This window comes from Vipera ursinii (assembly GCF_947247035.1).
Source record: "Vipera ursinii genome assembly, chromosome: 1".
NCBI classification, from domain to species: domain Eukaryota; kingdom Metazoa; phylum Chordata; class Lepidosauria; order Squamata; family Viperidae; genus Vipera; species Vipera ursinii.
Genome location: NC_139512.1, coordinates 333,112,944 through 333,137,566, shown reverse-complemented (window position 1 = coordinate 333,137,566; position 24,623 = coordinate 333,112,944). Strand labels below are relative to the sequence as shown.

The following is a 24,623-nucleotide window of genomic DNA, read 5'->3' as shown; positions in this document are numbered from 1 at the left end:
TCTTGGATATTTTGGGCCCATTTAATCATACAATCCTTAACGAGTTCTGTTTCTGAGTCAATTTCTATCAAGGCAAGATATATCCGTTTAATATGTGCTGGACCCTGGTTTCTGATTTGCTTTATCAGATTTTCATCAGTCATTGTAAAACCATTTTTCTGATCTTCTTTCCACCTGGCCCGTAGCTGAATATATTGAAACCAAGTCTGAACAATCTTCTCATCTCGCAAGAGACTATATGGTTTCAAACATCAGACATTTCTTTCCAAGCTTAGAATCTCCTTGTACGTAGTCACATCATGTTTGAAACCAGCATGTATATTTTCAATTGCGTGTTTTGGGATTGCCCACAATGGTATCTTACAATCTAATTTATGTCTGTACTTCTTCCAAACCCTCAACAATGCCTGCCTTAAAATATGCACTCTAAAAACATTATCTACCTTCTTATCATACAACAAATATGCATGCCAGCCAAACAACAAGTCATGGCCCTCAAGATTTAATAATCTCTCTTGTGTCAAATTAATCCAATCACTTATTCCTGCTAAAACAGCAGCTTCATAATATAATTTAAAAATAGGCATTTTAAGACCACCTCTTTCATGAGACTCTTTAAAAGGTTGGAGGTGCTCAGCTGATTACTAAAATGGAAAAGGTAAAAAGTTTGTTTTCTATCACCACTGTCACCATACCCGCACAAATAATACTTTTTTCCCATTCAAGTTTCTGAAGGAGCATTTGGCCTTACTTCCAGCTCCTTGGGTGGTTTAGGTTGCCAGGCTCTTATAAATTAACCTCTCTTACTGCACTGAATCTGTGGGACTTCCTGCTGCATAAAATAAGATTAAACTCATCTTTCCCCTCCAAAGTCTATGGTACCTGGTAGGATGGTAATTACAATTTAAAATATTGCCATAACTCACTTATGAGTTATGAGTCAGTGCTTTATTATTTCTCCTTAAATCTGCTGTTTTATTTGTTTTTCTCAACATTTATTGCAGTCTTATTGTAATCTTCATCATCTTGGACTATTTTCTATTTTGGATGGAAAGATTTAACTAGTTTAAATAAACAGAGAAACAATAAATAATCCCCTTTCATCTTTCCTGACCTGAGATTCACAAAATCTCATTGGATATTTGATTGCTCCTCAAAGAGTGATTAATCCACCTGTGGAATGTGCAGAAGATATTCCACAATATAAGGACTAGAGAATAGCAGTTGTGAACCAACTGTCCTTGAGTATATGAAGGTAGCCTTGCTTGCTGAGCAGGTGTTGCAGGTAGAAATGGCTCCAGAGCAAATGCAACTGTAGAAATTGATGGTCTTTTGATGCCAAAAATGGGAGGTCTCATCCACAGCCAGCCAAATCATTCCTTGATTGTTCTTGGGACTCTGCAGAATGTGCGATGATTTTAATTCAGGCAAGAAAAACCAAATGTACAGGTATAGTATAGGGGTTACCTTGCTCAATAGTAGTAACTGTGAGAGGGATCTTGGAGTCCTCACTTAAATATAAGCCAGCAGTGTGATGCAGCTGCCAAAAAAGCCAACACAGTGCTAGGCTGCATTAACAGAGGAACAGAATCAAGATCATGTGAAGTATTAATACTACTTTACAATGCCTTGGTAAGGCCACACTTGGAATACTGCATCCAGTTTTGGTCACCACAATGTAAAAAAGATGTTGAGACTCTAGAAAGAGTACAGAGAAGAGCAACAAAGATGATTAGGGGACAGGAGATTAAAACATATAAGGAACGGCTGCTGGAATTGGGTATGTCTAGTTTAATGAAGAGAAGGACGAGGGGGGACATGATAGCAGTGTGTTCCAATATCTCTGGGGCTGCCACAAAGAAGAGGGAGTCAAGCTATTCTCCAAAGCAGGACAAGAAGCAATGGATGGAAACTAATTAAGGAGAGAAGCAACCTAGAACTAAGGAAAAACGTCTTCACAGTTAGAACAATTAACCAGTGGAACAACCTGCCTCCAGTAGCTGTGAATACTCCAACACTGGAAGTTTTTAAGAAGAGACTGGCCAGCCATTTGTCTGAAATGGTATAGGGCCGTGGTGGTGAACCTATGGCACGGGTGCCAAAGGTGGCACGCAGAGCCCTCTCTGTGGGCATGCGTGCCGTTACCCCAGTCTTAGGCCTTCAGCTGAGTTTTATAAAACCTTTTCGCTTTAGGCCTCCACTGCCATGTGCAAGGAAAAAAAAAAGGTTCAATCAATCAATCAATTTCAACTTCTCGCGGGGGAAAAAAAGATCTCGCAAAGTTGGAATTGATTGATTGAACTTTTTAGTCCCACCCAGTCTGTCATTACCACTGCAGCCACGCCCACCCAAAGGGCCATGCCCACCCAGCACCCGATGATACATAAGTGAGTTTTGGGTTGCAGTTTGGGCACTCAGTCTCTAAAAGGTTCGCCATCACTGGTATAGGGTTTCCTGTGTGAGCAGGAGGTTGGACTAGATGACCTCCAAGGTCCCCTCCAACATCATCATCATCATCATCATCATTATTATTATTATTATTATTATTATTATTATTATTATTATTATTATTATTATTATTATTATTATTATTATTATTAAATCTGGGGATGATTCCAGCCAGGGTCACCTGCAGCTGCTGTTCTTTAGCAGGTAGGAGAGAGCCACACCAAAGCCACAATACCCTGTGCTGTGTTTTGCTGGCTTAACCACTGCATCCGTCCCACGGGCTTAAGTCTTTCATTCACTCATCAGGGCCATTTGAGGTGTCTCCCAGGGAAACCAATTGCTACTCATCTTGCTTGCTAGCAGTGTCAACTCTATGTGGGATGGAGGTGGTGACATGATGCCATTCCCTGGCATCAAAAACCAGTAATATGGTGAAGCGTGATTAATAATATCCACCCTGCTTGAGAACGTCCAGCATGTGAAAAGGCTCTTAGTGCTTGTTCCCTGTAAATAAGCACTCTGCCTCTTGCCCAGCTTCTTGGGTCATTTAGCTCAGCCTTGACTAGCATGGGAGTTTCTGCCATTTGACAGCGCCCTTTATCTCCAAATGCATTTTTAACCACATATTGAACCTCAGGCCTTCTCTATGTAAGCCACCTAGTTTGCCTGTGCACATGAATCTGTTTTTATGGGGATTGTAAACAGTTTGGCTGTACCATGATGCAGAGGAAGGTAAAACCCCAGGCATTGGACATGGAGGTGCAAAGCAACCACATATTTGCGCTGCCCTGCATTTCCTCTCTCCTGCTTCATTTCAATGAACAAAATATCTTTTGGCATTTAATTCAGTTTGATTGTTGGCTCAACTATACCTGCAGTATCTGCTCTTTGGCCAGAATGGTAGGGTGCAAAAAGGTAGAGCAAAATACTTGGTCTGCCTGCCAATGACCTTCCAACAAGGCTCAGCCAGATGAAGGATTCTTCAAGCAGCAAGGCTTATTCTTTAACCAGTGTTAATACTGAGATCATGGGAAGGGATAATTCTTCTCTATGCTCCACTGGCAAGACCATATCTGGAATACTGTGTTTTAGTTTCCACAGTAAGTGAAGAATGCTGAGGAATGGGAAAGAGGGTTGAGAAGAGCGAGAAAGAGGGTGAGGGATGTGGAGGCCAAATCCAATGGGCATGTATGGTCTAAAGAGGAGATGTGAGAAATGTATCCTAATATTTGGAGGCTGTCACAGGGAAGAGGAAGTGATTTAGTCCCCCTTGTGCTTAAGGTTAGAGCAAAATGCAAATGGATAGAAGCTTTATAGAAAAGTCCATGAGAGTTATTAATCGGCAACACAATTTTTGCCTTCTTGATTTGTGGTTGCTCCATTACCGAAAATTTTCAAAGTTTGGACAGCAGTTTGTCTGGGATTGTCTGAAGATTCCTTCCCTGGGCAGAGGGGTTTGTCTAGAAGATCTCCAAGGTCCCTTCCAGCTTTTTGATTCTGTCATTCCAGTTGTGCTGGCAACTGAGTCTCAGACCTTTAGCCATCTATTTATAATTGAGTTAAGAAGAATTCTTCATCTCTGAAAGTCCTCAGTGTCTGGATAGTCATTGCCTAGAAATGCAATAGTGGATCTTGTTCTAAGCAGCAAGTTAAACTAGATTACCTCTAAGGGCCCTTGCAGAAATATAATTCTGTGATTTTTTCCTTGGATATTTTTTTCTTACTAAGTGTTTTGTATATGTTGTGGGTTGGAGTCTCATTCAAACCCTAAAAGATTTAGCGCTGAAAACTAAATAGACAAGCTTCCCTTGCATGGGGCAGCTTGAGGACCCTTGTGAATGTCATCTGGTCCAAACTCCTGTGATCTTTGAGAAATCATAGGCAAGGGGTGCTAGTAGAGAGAGAGAAAAAAATGTTATATATATCTTCAAAAAGGAAGAAACAAAGACCTGGGTAATTACAGATGGGTCAGCTCGATATTGATACTAGGCAAAGCTCTGGAACAGATTATTAAGTTGTTATTCAGTTAGTATTTGAGGACAGAAATATATTGCTCAGCAGAGGATGCATGAGTTCATAAAGAATAAATCATACCAAACCACCCAGACTCCTGTTTTTGCTAACGTTATCAGTTTGTCAGACAATAGGACATGGTGCATGAGACGTACCTTAACTTCAAATCTCCCATGAGATTCTTGCATGGAAGAGGGCAAAACGTAAATAGGATATATAACTGAATAATTGTAATCCACAACTATCTGTAAGCAACTACCCATCAAATGTCAAGTGGTATATTGCAAGGCTTTGTTCTAGCTCCTGAGCTGTTTAATTTCTTTTTAGAAATGATGGATAAGCGATGGGAAAATACAATTATCACATTTGTAGATGACATAATGATGAAGGGATAGCAAGCATCTTAAAGAACAGCTTCAAGATTCTAGCGGATGTTGACAAGCTTGGAAAAAATGAGCCAAATGCAGTCAGATGCATTTCAACAAGGACAAATTCCAAGTGTTACAATCAAGTAAGAAAAATGAAAGGAGGAGGAAGAACAAACCTGCTCATTCTGTTTATAGTTTATTACCTAGAGAGAGACTACCCGTTTCCCATAGTGTCATTCTGCCAGTTTGATCTGCGTGATTGGTGCATTCCAGGTTCCTTCGATTAAAGTAGTATCAGGACACCGGTGTTCTGTACCAGCCTGCTACCGGCCCTGCAGAAAAGGCAGGGACAACCCCTTTTACAAGAAGGCAAGAGGCTGGAATTACGCCTGCCAAATTTATTGCTACAAAAACAAATAGAACAAGACACGAACCAAGAAACAGGAGCTTTTCAAGTGGTTGCCTTCAGCAAACCAGCCCTCCCACGCATTCCCCCTTAAATACAGTTCAGGGCGTGGCTTCTCTCTGCCTCCTTCCGAGGAGCCCCATTGCCTTCCTCTGTTTACTCCTGATTGACTGCCTCCTGTGTCGGGTGTCCTTGAACAAGGCCAGCTGTGGGTCATCTTCATCCACGCTGTCAGGCTCACACAGCTGGGTCTGCGTCATGACCAGATGAGAGGGGCCTGGGTGGGGGCTCTCATCAAGCTGTCCAATCCCCTCAGCAAGCTCTTCAACACCCTCCTCCTCCTCCTCTGAGTCGTCTGACCCAACTGACCCAACCCACAGGCTGACCCTGAATCACAACAACCGGAAGCATGGCTTTTTCTATGGTAGGGATGGTGTTTTACTTGTAAACTGCCCAGAGTTGCTGGGAGCCAGACAGTGTACATAATTAAATGATGCCGAAAGTGATGTGGAAATCAAAAAGTTAAGCTCACGAGAACTAAAAAGCTAAGCAGGGTGAATCCTGATTATAGATTGGAATCTTCCAGGAAAAATCAAAGCTGTAGTCTAGATTGGGAAGATAACAGAAAAAAAACCTAGAAGGCAATATTTATTTAATTGTTTAATTAACCTGCCAACCATCTCACTCTGCAAAGAATAAATAAATAAATAAAATTGGAGAAGGCAATGCTTTATAGACCACCTCAAACTCCTAAACATGAAATACAAATAAATAAAACTCAAATAATGAGAGAAGGCAATGCTTTGTAGACCACCTTGAACTCCTAATGATGAGATAAGAATCTAATAAATATATAGTATTTGGAAACTATCAACCAGGAAAGAATCCCTCCTTGTGATTGCTAAGAGTCAACAGTGACTTGATGGCATTTAATCAGTCTGAAATTACAAGCACCCAAGAAGTCAGTGGTCTCTGTTAGCTAGTAGAGACAGCATTACTTCTGCAAAAGTTTATGTAGTATCTGTTTCCTAGGATTCAAGGCAACTTATGATACAAAACTAACTAAACAATTCATATAGGACGTGTCATAAACCACTGTTTCTCCAACTTGGCAACTCTTCAGTGCCAGGAGGTTTGGACCATTCTGTACCTCAAGGGTTTTCAGAGCAGAGTAGCATCCATAGGGAAAGTACATTTGGAGGTTTTTTTCCTTGAAAACATTTTGCTTTTCATCCAAGAAGCCTCTTCAGTTCTGACTGAATGGTGGGGAATGGAAGTCAGAACTGAAGAAGCTTCTTGGATGAGAAGTGAAAGATTTTCAAGGAAAAAAACACACAATCCAGCTGTCTTTTGAAAAGCATCTTTGGGACAACCCAAACCTGGATAATTGAGAATGCAACATATATCAAAGAAACAGCGAAGAAATGTAAAGAAATACTGTACCTTACACAAAATTACATTTTTGATCCTTTCTAGCTCTAACACCGGAGGTAATATACATCCATGAGGACTGTTAGCCATGGATAATCTCATTCTCTACGAATTTGTCTAATTCCCCCTCTTTAAAGCTATTGCTCAAGCTTGTGGTCGGGAATTCCAAAGTACTGTATAAAAAGTTTTTATCTGTCCTGAATGTCCCACCATTCAGCTTTCTTAAGCAATAGTATTGTGTATGTTTCAGTATGACAGCAAGAAAAAGAGATGAACAAATAATTATTTGTCCTCAATATCCACAGATTTGTATATCTGTCAGTTCTCCTTCACTGTGTTTCCCATTCATTCATTCATTCATTCATTCATTCATTCATTCATTCACTCAATGTCTGCCTAGTTCAGTATGATGCTTGCATTAAAAAAGTAGGAACGATTAAAAAAATGAAAAAGTAAACACCAAGAAGACAAATTTTAAATAACAATAAACTTGCCTCCTGGAGCTCATTCCACCACTCTGCCACCAGACCAAAGAGGTTTTTAATGACTTTTTGAATGTCATCAGGGTGGAAGCTATATGGGTAATTAGGGGATGCTTTCAAGAGGATAGATGCTCTTGAAGACATGTTCCTGAGTCCTGGATAGATGCTACTGTTTTGTTGAAGGGACCTGGGTTGCATCCAATGTACTCAATGTTATTGGCTCAGCAAAAGTAGTAGAAGATAGATGGTCCTTCAGGTACCCAAGCCTATGACATGAAGGACTTCAAAGGTAACCACCAGCACCTTGAATTATACCCAGAAGGCAACTGCAGCATGAATTGCAGGAATTCATTCATGAGATGATTGATTCACGAGTGAGTGTTTGAAAGACCTCCCAATCCAGGAATGGGGGCAACTGACACACTAGATCATGGGTGTCAAACTCGCCATGTCACCTGATATGTCGTGACATACCGTGACTCTTTTTGCATTGCCAGTAATGGGGTGGCCGCAGCTTCAGTATGATGAAATCGGCCCGTGGGCCGGCAGTTTGACACCCCTGCTCTAGATGAATCTGTACAAAGTCCACAGCTGCCACCTATTCTTTGAGTAGGAGCTGTAAGTCCAAGAAGACTCCCAGATTATGCAGCAGCCTTGAAGGTGGAAGTACAACCCCACCCAAGACTAAAGATGGAAAGTCCTTAGAATCAGGGAAGTCAAATATCCACAGTCACTTAGTTTGGGCAGGATTAGGCCTGAATCTGCTCCTTCCCATACAGATATACACAGACTTCAGGCACTGGCACAGTGCCTGAACAGGATCAGTGTGGCCAGGATATACTGTTGGGTATCATCAGCGTGCTGATGCAATTTGACTCCGAAGTAACTTGTAGTGCAGTTAGTGCAGTGTAGGCGAAAACATCAAGTTCTGAGGCACATCCTGAGAATCCCCAGATTTAATCTCTTCCACCACCACCCCCATCAGCAATTGCCTGGACTAACTGTAAAGGAGAGCTATTATATATAAACTTTGTAATTGTTCTAGAAAAATACCATGATTGATAGTGTCAAAAGTCACTGAGAGATGAAGCAGAATTAAAGTGGATGCACCATCCCCATCCTGGCTCCCACCAAAAATCATCAACATGCACAACCAATGCTATCTTCAGCCTGAAATAGGTCCAGATAATTAGTTTCCTCCAGGAGCCTCTGAACAGCTGTCCAATCACCTTCCCAACAACTTTCTAAGAAAGGGGAGATTGGAGATTGGATGATAACTGACCAGAGGAATTGGGTCCAGCAATAGCCTCTTGAGAAGAGGGCATGCCATCACCTCCTTCCAGGCTGGAGGGAATATAACCTTTCTCAGAAAGGTTGAGATCACTGCATTGACCCAACTACAGGTCACCTCCCAGGCTGCCTTAAGATAACCCCTCAAGGGCATCCCCCATTTTACGAGACATTGTTGCTTTTCTAAAGGATCTGTCAATTGGCTAGATCAGTGATGGAGAAACTTTTAGAGACCGAGTGCCCAAACTGCAACTCAAAATGCTCTTATGTATCGTCGGGTGCTGGGTAGGCGTGGCCCACTGGGTGGGTATGGCCAATTGGGTGGGCATGGCCCATTGGGTGGGCATAGCTGCAGTGGTAACGGCAGACTGGGTGGGACTAAAAAGTTCAATCAATCAATTCCAACTTTGCGAGATCTTTTTTTTCCCGTGAGAAGTTGAAATTGATTGATTGATTGATTGATTGATTGATTGAACCTTTTTTTTAAGCGAAAAGTTTTTATAAAACCCAGCTGAAGGCCTAGGACTGGGGCAACGGTGCGTGTGCCCACAGAGAAGGCACTGCATGCCACCTGTGGCATGCGTGCCATAGGTTCGCCACCACGGGGCTAAATGGATGAATGGATGGATGGATGGATGGATGGAAGGAATCCTTTTCCCATGACACTGGATCACTGTTTTTATGAATTATGTACCAAGACCATTTCTTAGTCACTCCTAGTTTAGTTCACATTTGCATATTAAACATAAGTATCTTTTTACTTTTGTTCCAATCATGTACTTTTATACATCTATAAAATAACTTTCAGTCTTGTCCCTTTGCCCATGCTTTTGAAAAGAAATTAGTATTGGTATTTATAATCAAGTATCTATTCAGCTGAATAGATGTACATACCGTGTTTTTTAAAACTAGAATCAGGGGCTTTTATAAAAGCTGAAAAATTGGTATTACAGGATCAGTCTTTGTGAACCTTGGAATTCTTTTGGTATTTTATGCTTTAACACAGCTTGCTCTTGGGAGGCACAGCAGTTTAGATGGCTCATAGTGTGATGGACATGATTTCTGCTCAAGGAGCAGAAAGTAGCTGTGGCTAGGACAGCCTTTGCATAATTTTGGATTGTATTTCAGTTGTGTCCGTTCCTGGATTGAGATACCCAACTCACAGTCACTCATACCCTAATGACCTCCGGATTGGACTGCGCAATGCACTCTACATGGGGCTGCCCTTGAAGAGTATTTGGAAGCTGCCACTGTCGCAGAATATAGCCACATAGGGCATCAACAATGCATATTTTTGCACATGTGACATCACAGCTCTGTGAGCTGCATTGGCTACCATTGTGCTTCTGGATGAAATTCAAGATGCTGGTAGTCATCTTTAAAGCCCTTCATGGCTTGGGGCCAGGTTACTTATGGGGCTGTCTCTCTCCAGTTTTTTACACATCATATCCAGTCAGACAAGAGGTTCATGCTCTGGGCCCCATCCACCAAAGAACACTGGCTGGCGGGGCCTAGGAGAAGAGTCTTTTCAATTGTGGCACCTGCCCTTTGGAACATCATTCCTCAAGAGATCAGATCTGCCTCATCCCTGTTGGCCTTCCATAAACCCTAAAGATGGGTTTCTGGGCTTGAGTCTGGAGCTCCAGATTCACGAGGAAGCTCATCTCTTGATTATGCTGATCACTGTGGTTATGATTCTGGGCTACTATAAGTTTTTATACATAGGTAGTCCTCCACTGAAGACCATAATTGCACCCCAAATTTCTGTTGCTAAATGAGGCAGTTGTTAAGTGAATTTTGCCCCATTATACGACCTTTCTTGCCACAGATATTAAGTGAATCACTGCAGCTGTTAAGTTAGTAGCATAGTTGTTAAGTGAATCTGGCTTCCCCATTGACTTGCTTGTCAGAAGGTCGCAAAAGGTGATCACATGACCCCGGGACACACTGCAACCGTCACAGATATGAGCCAGTTGCCAAGCGTCTGAATTCTGATCACATGACCATGGGGATGCCACAATAGTTGTGTGAAAAACAGTCATAAGTCACTCTTTTCAGTGCCCTTGTAACTTTGGTCATTAAATGAACTGTTATAAATCGAGGACTACCTGTAGTTTTTGTCATTTTAATGTTCTATTTATTTTACACATTTCTGAACCACCCATCTGCCTCAAAGAGATGTTGTAAACTGCCCAGTGTCATTTATCGGAGATGGATGGCTACTGTATAAATCTATTTAATTAATTAATTAATTAAAATAAAATCATGGGATCTTTAGGCCTCAGATGCCTCCTTCCCAGCTTCTGTCAGCATTGCAGTTCTGTGAGTTTGCCTGCTGAGGTGACTGCTAATGCTATTTTGGGGGCATTGTATTTTTTTCATGGTGTTCCACTGATAGTCACACAGCTGTACTTCACTACAGAGACACCTGCTTAATAGGACTATGTGGAGGAAAGGGAAGGGGAAAGAATTCACAAGCCATTAGTAAATAAATGAGACAGTAAATAAGAACTCGGCTCTGTGAGAGATGGAAGCATGAGAAAGAGACTCCAAAGAGCCCTGCCTTAATTCTGAATGATATGAAGAAGGGGCAGAGGAAATCACTGGCAGACTTTCCAAGTTCTGTTCTTATACCCTACAAAATGTTTCTCAACTGTGGCAACTTTCAGATGTGTGGACTTCAATTCCCAGAATTCCCCAGCAAGCATGGAATTCTGGGAATTGAAGTCCACATTTCACTGAAAGTTGTCAAGGTTGAGAATCACTGCTTCACAATAATAGAATAGAGTTCCAGTTGTCTTTGCGGTGTGTTTTCTGATCAGGCCTACCTCAAAGGACTGATTGATTACTATTTTTAGTTTGCACAATTATTTTTTTTGACAATTATCAAATGGCAGCATAGACTTAGAATGTTCTATTTTCAGCTTAAAGACGGTAGCCATTCTTGTCTGGTCTCTGTTAAATTAAATGGAGCTTTGGCCTGATCTAGTACAGCTTATTCGCATGTCATCAGATGCCCAATGACAGCCTAGCTACAAAGGAAAACCAGGACAGGTTTTGCTCTGTTATCGTATGCACATGCATTCTTAAGCTTGCTCTCTAGAGAGAAGATGTAGAGTCGATTAGGTCAGCCAGTTCTTCAGCAGGCCCATTAACACAGCAAGTCTGCTCTTAGCAATTCAGGATTTGGCTTACTGTCAAATAAGAAGGTTTAACACCAATATTAAATGAAAGAAAACATAAAGAAAAAGCATAGCAAACACTGTTCTAGATTCCAGCAGGATGGAACTTGCTGCTGATAAACTGAACCTCCACAACCCTGAAGCATTTTTCTTTCTTACTGTAGGAACCTTTATAGCTGCAACAGGCATCAACCTGAATGTGGAGTCAGACCACATGCGAAGAGGTCAAAATTTGTGCTGACACTTTCAGCTGGCTTGTAGAACTTTGACTGGAGAACATCACATTTCCTTCCCACCCAGATTCTGACCGTGATTAATCCCACACAGGCTTGTATTATATATTTTATATACAATTTTCCCATATATGTTTTTAACATTTTTTTTTCAAGGTTATATGTTTTTCAAAGCCATATCTTCCTATTCTATACTTCATCGTGTATTTTCCCCTATTGTTTTGCAGTGAAAACTGTATGGTAAAATTCTTTGAAGTACATATCACAGTGGGCAGTTGCCTTCTGCTTCCCTTCTAGCAGGACAGGTCAACTTCCAAAAATCAAGATCAGCAGTTCTGTTTTTGATCTTGTACAGCAGCATTTCTCAGCTTCAGCCACTTTTAAGATCTGTGAACCTCAATTCCCAGAATTCCCCAATTGGAATGCAGGGCCAGTTTTATTTGCTTTGGGCCTTTGTTTAAAAGAGCTTAATGTCAACAGAAGTATAAGGAGTCTGATCCTTAATCTTCTCCTTCCAAAAACCATCGCAAGTTTGATGGCTTACTTGTCAATCATTTTGCCAAATTAGAATGCTGGACGGCTGCAGGAAATCTATGTGCCACAGGTAACCCATTTTTTAGAAGAGAGTGGACACCCACTTGTCTGAAATGGTATAGGGTTTCCTGCCTAAGCAGGGGGTTGGAGTAGAAGACCTCCAAGGTCCCTTCCAACTCTGTTAATCCTTTCTGTTCTGTTCTGTTCTGCCTTGTATGTTTAGGATATACAAAATGTATAAGTCTGCAACCAAATGACACACTACTAAGTTTAATGGGTGCTGTAGTTTCCTTTCAAGGAGGGAGACGGCAATGTCAAAGGAGAAGGACCAAGATTTAGTGATAAATCCCTGTTTAAAGCATAAAGAGTGTATCATTTAAAGCAGGGGTGTCAAACTGCCAGCCCACGTGCCAGATGCATCATAGCGAAACCGTGCCCACCCCATTGCCGGCAATGGCAAAAAAAGTCATGATATTCAGAAAAAGAGACTTCTCAAAGTCCACTGAGGCTCCCTATCTGAACCTTGAGCCATAGACGGTGCTAGACTAGATTTACAAAATTGCATTTGCAAATTTTTATTTGTTCTGTAAGGTTCCTTTGTGGTTGCTATGGCAGGTGATCTTGGTGTACTGAGCGTACTTTAGGGTTTGGATGTTGGGAAAATGAAGCTGAGCTCTCTGAATTGGCTCAGCCCAGCCCAGCAAATCTTGATTCCACTAAGATTAAAATTGTAATAGTAATCGCCCTCCAAAGAAGATGGGTGGGATGCTCCACTAAACCAGATTTCAGCCTGACATGTGTTTTTACCCAGCTGAGACATGGAGAAGGGTAATGGGAGATCTTTATCCTTTCAACTTCTTCTCCATCTCCTAAAGGGCCCTGAAAGGTCGAGAAGTTCTTCACAAGACAGCTGCGTTTGTTGTCTCTTTCCTTCCCCAGGAAGCTGCAAACATTTTAAAGAGTGACAAGGGAACACGTGAAAGCAAATAATGGAGCATGTCTCCCTTTCGTATCCTGGAGCTCCTGCTTAGAATCCTGACAACAAGGAACAGAACTTCTCTGGGTACCAGATGGAGAGTTGAAATTGGCAAAGATCAGTTAGTGGCAGCAGGTTGGAGAAGCTCAGCCAACCCACTCCAGCTCCCCTGGGAAGTGTCTGTACTTGTGAGAATCACACTTTCTTGCAGATCAGATGCCTCCCAACTTGATGGTGCTCTAAGGTCAGGTTTGTAAGGCTTTGACACCCTCTAGTGCCCAAGTGGAGCAAGAGCAGTATCTGAAAGTACTCATTTCCTTCCTGCAAAGTTCCTGCTTGCTCCAAGAGGTGCAACATTTCTTAATATCAGGAAAGAGGATCATTGTGAGGTTGTTGTTGTGTGAGAGTACTATGTGCAGTGGGGGAAGGGGAGAGGAAATCCAGAGATATATGGATAGCTTGGCTTATTTTTGGACTTGCCCTCTCCTGCCTAACTTTCAAGAGATGGATAACAACAACACATCCCTGCACAGGGCCCGATCCGATGCTTCGAATGCTACTAATGCAGAAAAGTGGTACAGATGGTGAAGGGAGGAGGCGGTGCTAGAGTAGCAAAAAAACAAAAAACTGGAGGTGGGGGTGGGGGCTCAGATCTAGCTCAGTGCAGGAAATCTCTTAAGGAAATGCTTGTTCATAGTTGCACTGAAATATCTTAACATTCAGCTAAGATCTATCCTGCTTGGACTAAACCCAATATTCAAGAGGTCCTAAATGGGACTGTTTCCCTACCATCCTTGCACACTGTCTTTCCCTCTGGGGCCAAGCCAGAGGAGCATGTGGGTAGTTCTCCTGGCTTCTGAAAAAGCTTGCTTACTTGAAGAAAGCAAGGCACAGTGGGGAGAAAGGAGGAGAAGGGAAAGCAAAGCAGGGCTCTGTAATAGCGGTGGGTCCCTGCTGGGGTGTGACTCTTGCCAGCCATCTGCAAGTGGATTGACCAAACCCTTACCCTGCAGAATTGTCTGTAAAGACTAATGAAAACAAAGGCCATCTTTGGGGGTATAACATTTCAGAACTGAAAACGGCTCTTTACAGAGGGGTGTCTGTGTCTCCAGTTCCTCTGCTTCTACTTCCCATCTTGCATTCTTGTCTGCTGCTCGAGGCTGTTCTGTGTTGGAATAAAGGGAGCTCCGGCTCAGTGTACATACTTTTAGTTGGGCTTAGGGAAATCAGTAATGAAGCAGAAATCACGTTTTTGGCAGGCTGCTGCAGTTCTTTGTCTCATTCTCCTCTTACAACGCTATCTAATATGTGGCTTCTTCTGCAGTGAGCATGTGGGTACATGGACCACGGCAGTCTCCTTGTTAAGGATAACTGAAGAACATTTACTTTTTCCGTGGGTTGTGTTGTCCTTATTTTAGAACAATTTGTAATTCAGTAGCATTGACTCTCTGGAGGGGGGCTATATGAAAGCAAGAGCGGAAGGAAAACACATGTTTTCCAGGGCACAGACATGTGCAGAGGCTCATAACATTATGACAAAGGATCCAAGCAAGACAGAAAGGAAGATTTCTCCCTGGAAAGCAGAAAAGAGTTAACATCTATATTTAACAGGAGAGGATGAGGTGATAGCAAAAATGCCCTTCAGTATAGCCCCTTCCTCAATTTGGAAAGCTTGTTGGGCTCTTGAAGACAACCACAGTTCTCCAAAGCAAGCTATTGTAAGGACCCTTTGCAATTTGTTGGGACAGTGTAGAATATTAAAATGGCCCTTAGACTACTTGCTGGTCAATGTCTGGAAATCAAGGAAGGGAAAGGAATGCTTAAGGGTGGCCCCGAGTCAGGGGCTGTCCTGTAGGATTGTTACAGCTCTGCCATACCCAAGGCCCTGGGGGTCACTGCTATGGTGTTGTCAGTGCATGCTTGATTGATGTGAAAAGAATTAACTAGTGGAATGGGTTGCCTTCAGAAATTGTGGGTGCTCCATCACTGGAGGTTTTTAAGATTGGACCACCCTTTGTCCAGAATGGTATAAGGTCTCCTGCTTATGCAGGGAGTTGGACTAGAAGACCTCCAAGGTCATTCAGACTCTGTTATTCTTCCAACTCTGTTATTCTGTTATTCTGGTTGGAGGTCTGAGTCCTCACCTTATAGGTGTAACTTTTGGGAGATTCATCCTGAAGGGCTGTTTAACATATGCTTCCTCAAATTCTGTGCTTAGCCCCCTTTTCCCTTATAAAGGTAAAGGTTCCCCCGCACATGCGTGCTAGTCGTTTCCAACTCTAGGGGCCGGTGCTCATCTCTGTTTCAAAGCCGAAGAGCCAGCGCTTGTCTGAGGACGTCTTCCGTGGTCATGTGGCCGGCATGACTAGACGCCAAAGGCGCACGGAACGCTGTTACCTTCCCACCATAGTGGTTCCTATTTTTCTACTTGCATTTTTACGTGCTTTCGAACTTCTAGGTTGGCAGAAGCTGGGACGAGTAACAGGCGCTCACTCTGCTACGCGGCACTCGGGATTTGACCCGCCAAACTGCCGACCTTCTGATCGACAAGCTCAGCGTCCTAACCCACTGAGCCACCGCGTCCCTTTTTTCCCTTATATAAAAGTATAAAAAGGTTTGTCCAGTGATTGCAGCCTGCAAAGAGAGGATGAACACCACCACATTTCATCTTCAGTGCCCGTTACTTCAGAATAGCAACAGCACTAACACATAGACTATAATAATAATAATCATAATAATAATCATAATCATCATCATCATCATCATCATCATCATCATAAATAATAATAATAATAATAATAATAATAATAATAATAATAATAATAATAATAATAATAATAATAATAATTTAATTTCTATACCGCCCTTCTCCCGAAGGACTCAGGGCAGTGTACAGGGCAATAAATACAATAGAAATACAATGTACAAAAGTTAAGAAAGAATTAAATAATGTAGCCCAATTACAGTAAAAATTAATAAAATTAATATTAAAATACCCCAAACCCATCAGACCAGGCCGGATTGTTCAAATAAATAAGTTTTTAGGTCACGTCGGAAGGAGCGAAGGTCAGGAGCCATCTGGAGCTCAACCGGTAAACGGTTCCAAAGGTCTGGCGCGCCCACAGAGAACGCCCTCCCCCTGGGGGCCGCCAGTCGACACTCTTTGACCGATGGCACCCTGAGGAGGCCCTCTCTGTGGGAGCGCACTGGACGAAGGGAAGTTGATGCCGGCAGCAGGTGCTCCCGTAAGTAATCCGGACCCATGCCATTTAGGGCTTTATAGGTCATTACCAGCACTTTCAATCTCACCCGGAGGGCAACCGGAAGCCAATGCAGCTCGCAGAGTAGAGGTGTTACATGGGAGTATCAGGAAACCCCCACCACCACTCGCGCGGCCGCATTCTGCACCAGCTGAAGCCTCTGAGTAGTCCTCAAGGGCAGCCCCATGTAGAGAGCATTGCAGTAGTCTAAACAAGAGGTCACAAGCGCATGAGTGACTGTACGCAAGGCATCCCGGTCCAGATAGGGCCGCAACTGGCGCACCAGGCGAACCTGAGCAAAGGCCCCCCTAGTCACAGCTCCTATATGATCTTCCAAGGAGAGCTGTGAATCTAGGAGGACACCCAAGTTGCCAGCCCTATCTACAGGGAGGTAATACTATGGCTTCATAGTGCTTTACAGCCCTCTCTAAGCGGTTTACAGAGTCAACATATTGCCCCCAACAAACTGGGTCCTCATTTTAGCAACCTCGGAAAGATGGAAGGATGACTCAATCTTGAGCCGGTCAGGATCGAAACTCTGGCAGTCGGCAGAGTTAGTCTGCAATCCTGCACTTTAACCACTGTGCTACCAGGGATCACGGTGCATCCAAAGGAATCATCCGTTCCTTTGCATGAAGCTTCAAAAACTGTGTATCTAGAACCACAGCCTCTTTCCTTTTCTTCCAAAATAGGTTTCTCAGGTTTTGAGGGAAACATTAATAATGGGAAAATGTTGCATTATTTCTGCCTCCTTTGATTTCCACAACAGGACTGTTTCAGCCAGGTCTTTTCTTCCAGATGGGAGAGACTGCAGATATTCACTGCTATATTCTTCTAATGGATACCTTTGAGATTTTAGGAGCAGGTTGCAGGCATTTCCTGAAAATAGGTGCTGGAGGAGGACTTGCCTCATTTCAAACTGGCTACTGTGGAGGATGTTGGTAGTTCTGTAGAACCGAAGGTTCTTTGCCAGCCGCTCTATTATTCCCAGTCTGTAGGATGCTCTCCCACAAACCCACCTTTTTTTTTTCCAGAGCAGGCAGATAGGTCTCCAGACAAAGTGCTTAGCTATAGCCAACCCCCGCTTTTATTTTCAAAACACTCTTTTGGAGCTAAAACATTTTTAGAAATAAATATACTTCTGGAGCTGATGGTTTGGCTTTCAGCAGGCTAAAACTATTTCAATTTATTAAAAGTAATGTGGGCCAAAGAGATGGGCAAAAATCAAGAAATCTGTTTGTTGGTATCCACAAAACCAGGTTGGCAAATCCATTTCCTTGCTGACTCCTGTACTGTTTTCTTTCTGGTTGCCAGGAGGTAATGATCCAGCGTTAGCATTGCATTGGTCATGATGATGTCCGGACTGCCGGAGGCCTTGAGCAGGCTGAGAGCAAATTCTCTCCGCAGTTGCTTCAGCCTGGCAGGGCCCTCAGAGTCTACCATGGTTGCTGTACCCATTGATATCGACAAAGATGAAGTTCGGATCCTCAAGGTTTGCTTCCACAGCAACAGTTTCAACATGGGCAAGAACTTCAAACTGGTGAAATGTACGGTCATGACGGAGATACGGGTGAGTTTCATGAATGAGTCTCATTGGTTGATGGCTTCTTGCAATGGGCTTGGACCCATGTCCTTCTGTTTACATCAGTGTTTTTCAAATTTGGTGAGAGCTACTTTGGTGTAGTGATTAAGACATCAGACTAGAAACCAGGAGAACATGAGTTCTTGTCCCACCCTAAGCATAAAGCCTTCTGGATGACCTTGAGCCAGTCACTGTCTCTCAGCTCTAAGAAGGAGGCAATGACAAACCACTTTTAAAAATCCTTGCCAAGAAAATTGCAGGTTCTTATCCAGCAGTGTCCCAGAATCATTGAACAGAAGAAAAACAAACAAACATGGCAATTTTAACATGTGTAGACTTCAGACTTTCAGAATTCCTCAGAATGCTGGCTGGGGATTTCTAGAAATTGTATCCACACATCTTAAAAGTTGCCATGTTTGAAAAACACTGATTTAAATGAACGAATTGGCCCATACTAAAAGATGCACAAGTGTATATCACCAAAGTATGTGTTCAATATGTTTCTGCACATTATGTGTAAATTGTATTCCCAGTCATTGAGGGCCAGAATGTAGATATTACTTCGACCTTTTGGGCAGTGGGGAGGAGGGAATCAAAGTGGAGGCAGGCTGTCCTTTTGAACTTGTTTTTTCATACTTATCCTTAAAATTGCACTCAACCCTGAAAAACAGGCCAAAATTTCATCACCAAAATTTAGCAACAGAGTGTCAGGCTCCTGGGGGCTTTTGGTTTACCACCTTTGACCAAGGACTGCAAGAGTTCAAGGAATTGGCTTTTTACAAAAGTAGAGCTCTTTTTCAGGCTGCCTCACCCACATCAGAATGAATTAAAACAAATTTTTAATGGCCAAGGGCTAAAAGCAGGAGCAGGAAACTTTTTTGTGTCTAAAGACCGTATTTTCCTTAACTTCCCAAAGCCACAGAAAACAGGCTAGTGACACTGCAACAATATCAAAATGAATAGGCTAACATTTTATTTGGAAAAAATGTGCAACTAAAAATTGGCAATTGGGGTGGAGTAATCTTTAGGGCTATAAAAAGGGGGCTGATGACTGCATAGCCAAGGTTGCTGACCTACAGCTAAATCATTTATGGATTTACTTTAGATCAAATGAAGGCAAACCAGACATTGAGAAAAGCGGGGTTGTACAAAATTAGCCCTGAGGGACAAGTAGATTCAGTGAAATTCTTAGGTATCCTTGTTTTTATTGGATTGTTATGCACACACATGCACATACAAACATACAATTTTGGGGATATATGTTTATTTAATTTATATAATCTAGTTTTCTTAATATTTCTGGTACTTTTGCCTATCACAGGGCTAAATCTAAAGCTGTAAATCTCCCTCTTGTATGTGAATGATGACGTTTTGGCAATATAAATTTAAATATTCAGAGAATTTTAGAATGTAGCTAGGCGGAACACCCCTATTTAGAAGCAGTCTACCTCTGAATCTAGCTGTTGGGACAAAGCAAAAAGAAGATGTATTTTCTGTAAGCTTTGTGAATAATCTAGAGAGTGAACTGTTCTTGAGAATAAAATGCTGAATCAGATGTATTTAGTGTGTAATATAGCAAAGCCGTTCTTAAATTAAAAATATGTTCTGCTCAGCTTCTTCTGAGTATCTTGTCTCTCTTCTTAGGTTTTGTAAGGCTTTAGAGGCCCTTTTCATAGGGTTACAAAGCCAGTAACCATCTTTCCCCCAGAAAAATAAAATAAACAAATGTGAGATCTCCACATTTTTCCTCTCATTCAGATACTAATTATTGGGTCCAAGGAGGAACGTGCAAAATGATTGCATACCTGAAACATTATAGATGACATCCAAAGTGACATTAGTGGGTTGCCAAAATGTCATTTAGTACATTGCTAAAGGTAAAGGTTCCCCCGCACATGCGTGCTAGTTGTTTCTGACTCTAGGGGCCGGTGCTCATCTCCATTTCAAAGCCGAAGAGCCAGCACTTGTCCAAGGATGTCTCCGTGGTCCTGTGGCCGGCATGACTAGACGCCAAAGGCGCATGGAACGCTGTTACCTTTCCACCGTAGTGGTCCCTATTTTTCTACTTGCATTTTTACGTGCTTTTGAACTGCTAGGTTGGCAGAAGCTGGGACGAGTAACAGGCGCTCACTCTGCTACGTGGCACTCGGGATTCAACCCACCAAACTGCCGACCATCAGATCGACAAGCTCAGCTTCCTAACCCACTGAGCCACTGCGTCCCAATGCATTGCTAGTGAGGAGTATATATTACAGTATTTCTTGGCAACTTGAAAATGTGTTGATTTCAATTCCCAGAATTCCTTGGTCATATTTTCTTTCCCCTTGACTCCTCTTTTTAATTAGAAAAGCACTTCTCCAGATTAAATTCAAATAGAAGGTAGATATCTTGATTTCTTTTTAAAATATTGCTCATATGAATTACCAAATTGATCTGTTCAGAATTTCTTTTAAGTTCTGACAACCTTGTTACATTTTTCTCTCCTTCCTGCCATTTATCTGCATTTTTCCTTTATAGGAAGTAATAAAGTCAATCCTACAGAGTGGAAGAATTGGTCCTGATATCCAGCTCGCTGAGTGCTATGGATTGCGCTTGAAACATGTGAAATCGGATGAGATCCATTGGCTTCATCCAGACATGACAGTGGGTGAAGTCCAGGACAAATACGAATGTTTGCACCTTGAGGCTGAATGGAGGTAGGGCGCCCTTTCTGTATCCATCCTGTTCTCACCAATCCTCTTGACCACAATACAGAGATGATCATTCAAACCAATCTTTCCAGATTAGCTACACTCTTAGGTACTGAAAGAAACAGGGGCAAAGTTCAGTTTTTCTGGGATATCTTATTATGCTTGTTGTTTTCTCCCAGCAAGTCTCATCTCCAAAGAGGTTGGTTTGTTTTTTTTTAATTTTATTAGTACAATGAAACAAACAGTGCATCGATGAGACAATGATACAGTGATTAAAATAAAACTTAAGATAGGGGAAGGAACTAAGGAAAAAATATCCATATAATACTAATGTATAGTTAATACAAGTTGTACTGGCAGTAGAAGTCGCATTATGGAAAAGAGAGACACAATAAGACATTGCTAGTTGGGGAAGCCAGAATTTGTAATCTGCTAAATATGAGCATTAAACTTGAAGAACACTGGATTAACTTAAAAGTTTGTTATGCTGTTTAAAGGTATGATCTCCAGGTCCGCTACCTTCCTGAAGATTATGTTGAACGCTTCCAAGAGGACCGGACAACGCTTCTGTACTTCTACCAACAGGTTGGTCTCCGAGGACGCAGTCCCTATTTAAAGACTTGTCCCTAGTGCAACTTTGTTGGATGTGTGAGATTGCACCTTCCATTGTGCTTGCTAATGCAACTTCATCACATCCTCTAATTCAGCGGTCCCCAACTGGTTTCGTGAAAGACAATTATTCAACGGACTGGAGGGGGAGGAGTGCCTAACCTAGATCCCACACATGCACAGTTTTGCTTACCCACTGCTCATCTCCAGCTGTGCAGCCTGGTTCCTAACAGGCCATGGACTGGTACTGGTCTGCAGCCCAAGGGTTTGGGACCCCTGTTCTAATTCAATGTTTTTCAAGCTACTGCTAACCTTGTAAGCCGCCCTGAGTCTTCGGAGAAGGGCGGGATATAAATGGAATTAAAAAAAAAAGTTTGGTAACTTTAGAACATGTAGACTTCAGTTCCCAAAATTGGGCTGCCAGCATGCTTTAGCTGAAGGTGTAATTTAAATAAATAAATATTTATTATTAAAATGCATTTCATCAATTTACTTAAGGCCCTTGGTGTTTTGTTCTGTGCAAGAACACCCACTTACCTTTGCTTTTGGGAAAGAGTAGTGAGCAACGGTAGGGACCTGGGATCCTTAACTGACCATCTTATTTGTATTTTTCAGCTCCGGAGTGAATACATGCAACTTTATGCGAGCAAAGTGAGTGAGGGGATGGCCCTACAGCTAGGCTGCTTGGAGCTTAGGTATGTACTTGCTAGGCAAAATATTGCATCTGACACAACCATGTTTGGAAAACATGTGAGCAGGGTCAGACTCTTGTGGCTTGCACAGTGATCCTTGCAAAACAAGAACCGAAATCCTGAAGCTGGGACTTTGGCAAGAAGAAAGATCTGAGGAAGCGTGAGTTCAAGAAATACAAACAAAGCCAGAAATCTGAAAGGATGCAACAAGGGAGGAATATTATAAGAAATTGGTGAATTCCTGCATAATAATAAAGCAGGATATTGTTAACCACGGTTTACTGAACAAGCTATGGTGAATGAGTTTTGTACACCAAGCTAAACTATAATGGGTTGGTTTGCATGAGACATTATCTTAATAGGTAGGTTTTCACATTTAGCTATAGCAAAAAAAATATCACAATAATACCCAACATTATGCTTCAATCAGACAATAATACTGAATGATATTCTGTTGATGATGAGATGGGAAACTTCAATTTGTAAACATCAATGTGAGTGTTGTGCTGAATTAGGAATCATGCAAGCTTTAATATCCATTATTTTTGCAGGAGATTCTACAAGGATATGCCCCACAACGCTTTAGACAAGAAGTCCAACTTTGAATTCCTGGAGTATGTTGATAACATTTTTAACTATGCTGGTTGATGTTTTAAAAAGTTTCTCATTAGTTGTAATGATCTCTGCCTGATAGATTTCTTCTTTTCCAATATGCAGCTTTGCTTGCATAAGCAGAGAAGATATTTCAAATGTGTGTAGGTGTGTGTGTCTGTTCATGTATGGAGAAGAAAGTATGTGTATGTGTGTGTAAGAGAGACAGAGACAGGAACTCCGAAAAGCCACCCCCAGATTCACAGTAGCATCTAAAGCTTAACAACTAATTGCTGCATTCTTTCTGAGTCCAGTTCCTACCCACTTATGTTCTGTTTCAACTCAGAAAACACAGTTGTATCTCCAATGAATCTTAGCTGAAATCGCAACATTTATTTGCTAGAAGAAGGTTGAGCTGGAAAAAGAATGGATGGGGCGAAATTACATGGGGTGGAGAAGTGGAATGATGGAGGGTCAAGCCATCAATTAATATTAGTTTTGGTCCCAGATTCTGCACTGATGCCAATAAGCTTAATTGAATTGGAAGGAGTAGATGATCATATACGGTTCCACACCACAGGCTAAGTAAGGTTACCAGAGACCTCTCCTTCCAGTCCACAAAGATCTCAGTGAAAACCTTTCTCATTTACAAAACTTATCCCTGCTCTCCTTGGCCAGAGAGCATTGTTTATGGTCACAGATGATTGGAAAAGGATGCTTGCTTGAGAGCAAGGTGGTGTGCCTCTGGCAGCCAGGATAGGCAGCAATGCAAAAGATAAGATGGAATGGCCCATTTTAAGAGAGCTGGCTTGCTTCCAAATCTTTTTGTTTGTTTGTACCCCAGCTTTATTCTTTTTTCAAATAACTCACCTTTCTCTTCCTATTTTCTCTACAACAAGAACGCTGTGAGGTGAGTTGGGATGAGAAAGAATGACTAGCCCAAGGTCATCCAGCTGGCTTTCAGGGCTAAGATGGGACTAGAACTCACACTCTCCTGCTTTCTAGCCTGCTGCTTTAACCACTAGACCAAACTGGCTCTAAAGAAAACTCTAAATCTAAATAGAAACACCATAAATTAAAATGTCCAGTGACTGGCTACCTACAGATGCATAAAGCAGCATTTTCTTTCTCTTTAAGGAAGGAAGTGGGACTGGACGTGTTCTTTCCTAAACAGATGCAAGAGAACTTGAAGGTGAGAAATGTTTTAGCCCCATATATACATGTCCAGCCAAGGGTGGGAACTAGCCATTAGCTAGTCTCTCTGGGGTTGGGAGTTGTAGTATGTCTGAGAAAGTCTAGCAGAGCTTCTAGCTTTCCTAGAATTATTCGGAATGGATTTTTCTCCTTTCCCCCTTTTTTTTCTTTCTCACTCTTATCCATCTTAGGAATTATTGTAGTAAAACAGTACAGAGGGGAAAAGTAACTATCTGCTATCACACCAAACAAGAGACCCATAAGTTAGATAAACCAAAACCCACAAGCTAAGGTTTAAAGCTTGAATATCCATGAGAGTAGGGAAGTGACAAAATATGCATAACAATATCGTCACTCAAACTATGCAGCCTAAATATCTGTGTCAGATCTTGGAATGTAAGTGTGTAATAGTAGCATTTGCATGGTGACAATACTGCATACTGTACCATGTTGGCATCATCCTGGTTTTCTGTAGATGCTACTGGGTGAAAATCTGATCTGTATCAATAGCAGGAAAAAAAGCTCCAGAATTTGAAATGCTGAATGAATTATGCCATCACTTTCATACTGAAAGATTGAGTCAAAATATTTGTTACTACTCCAAAAATTGCTCTCCATATCGAAAAGTAATTCAGCAAAGTA

The 24,623-nt window shown here is 41.9% G+C and overlaps 1 protein-coding gene across 8 annotated transcripts in view; it reads left to right on the top strand.

The window, feature by feature from the left end:
- PTK2B (protein tyrosine kinase 2 beta) overlaps nucleotides 1–24,623 on the top strand; it is a 111,154-nt gene that overhangs the window by 42,437 nt on the left and 44,094 nt on the right. For 7 of the 8 annotated variants that reach the window (XM_083348664.1, XM_083348662.1, XM_083348663.1 and 4 more), the window contains exons 2-8: nucleotides 11,785–11,947; nucleotides 17,938–18,193; nucleotides 20,723–20,901; nucleotides 21,393–21,480; nucleotides 22,120–22,199; nucleotides 22,748–22,810; nucleotides 23,925–23,979. In XM_083348664.1, the coding sequence (XP_083204790.1) occupies nucleotides 17,972–18,193; nucleotides 20,723–20,901; nucleotides 21,393–21,480; nucleotides 22,120–22,199; nucleotides 22,748–22,810; nucleotides 23,925–23,979 (687 nt within the window). In that variant the 5' untranslated portion in view covers nucleotides 11,785–11,947; nucleotides 17,938–17,971. The remainder of the gene's footprint in view (nucleotides 1–11,784; nucleotides 11,948–17,937; nucleotides 18,194–20,722; nucleotides 20,902–21,392; nucleotides 21,481–22,119; nucleotides 22,200–22,747; nucleotides 22,811–23,924; nucleotides 23,980–24,623) is intronic. The other variant, XM_083348658.1, reaches the window with a different exon arrangement.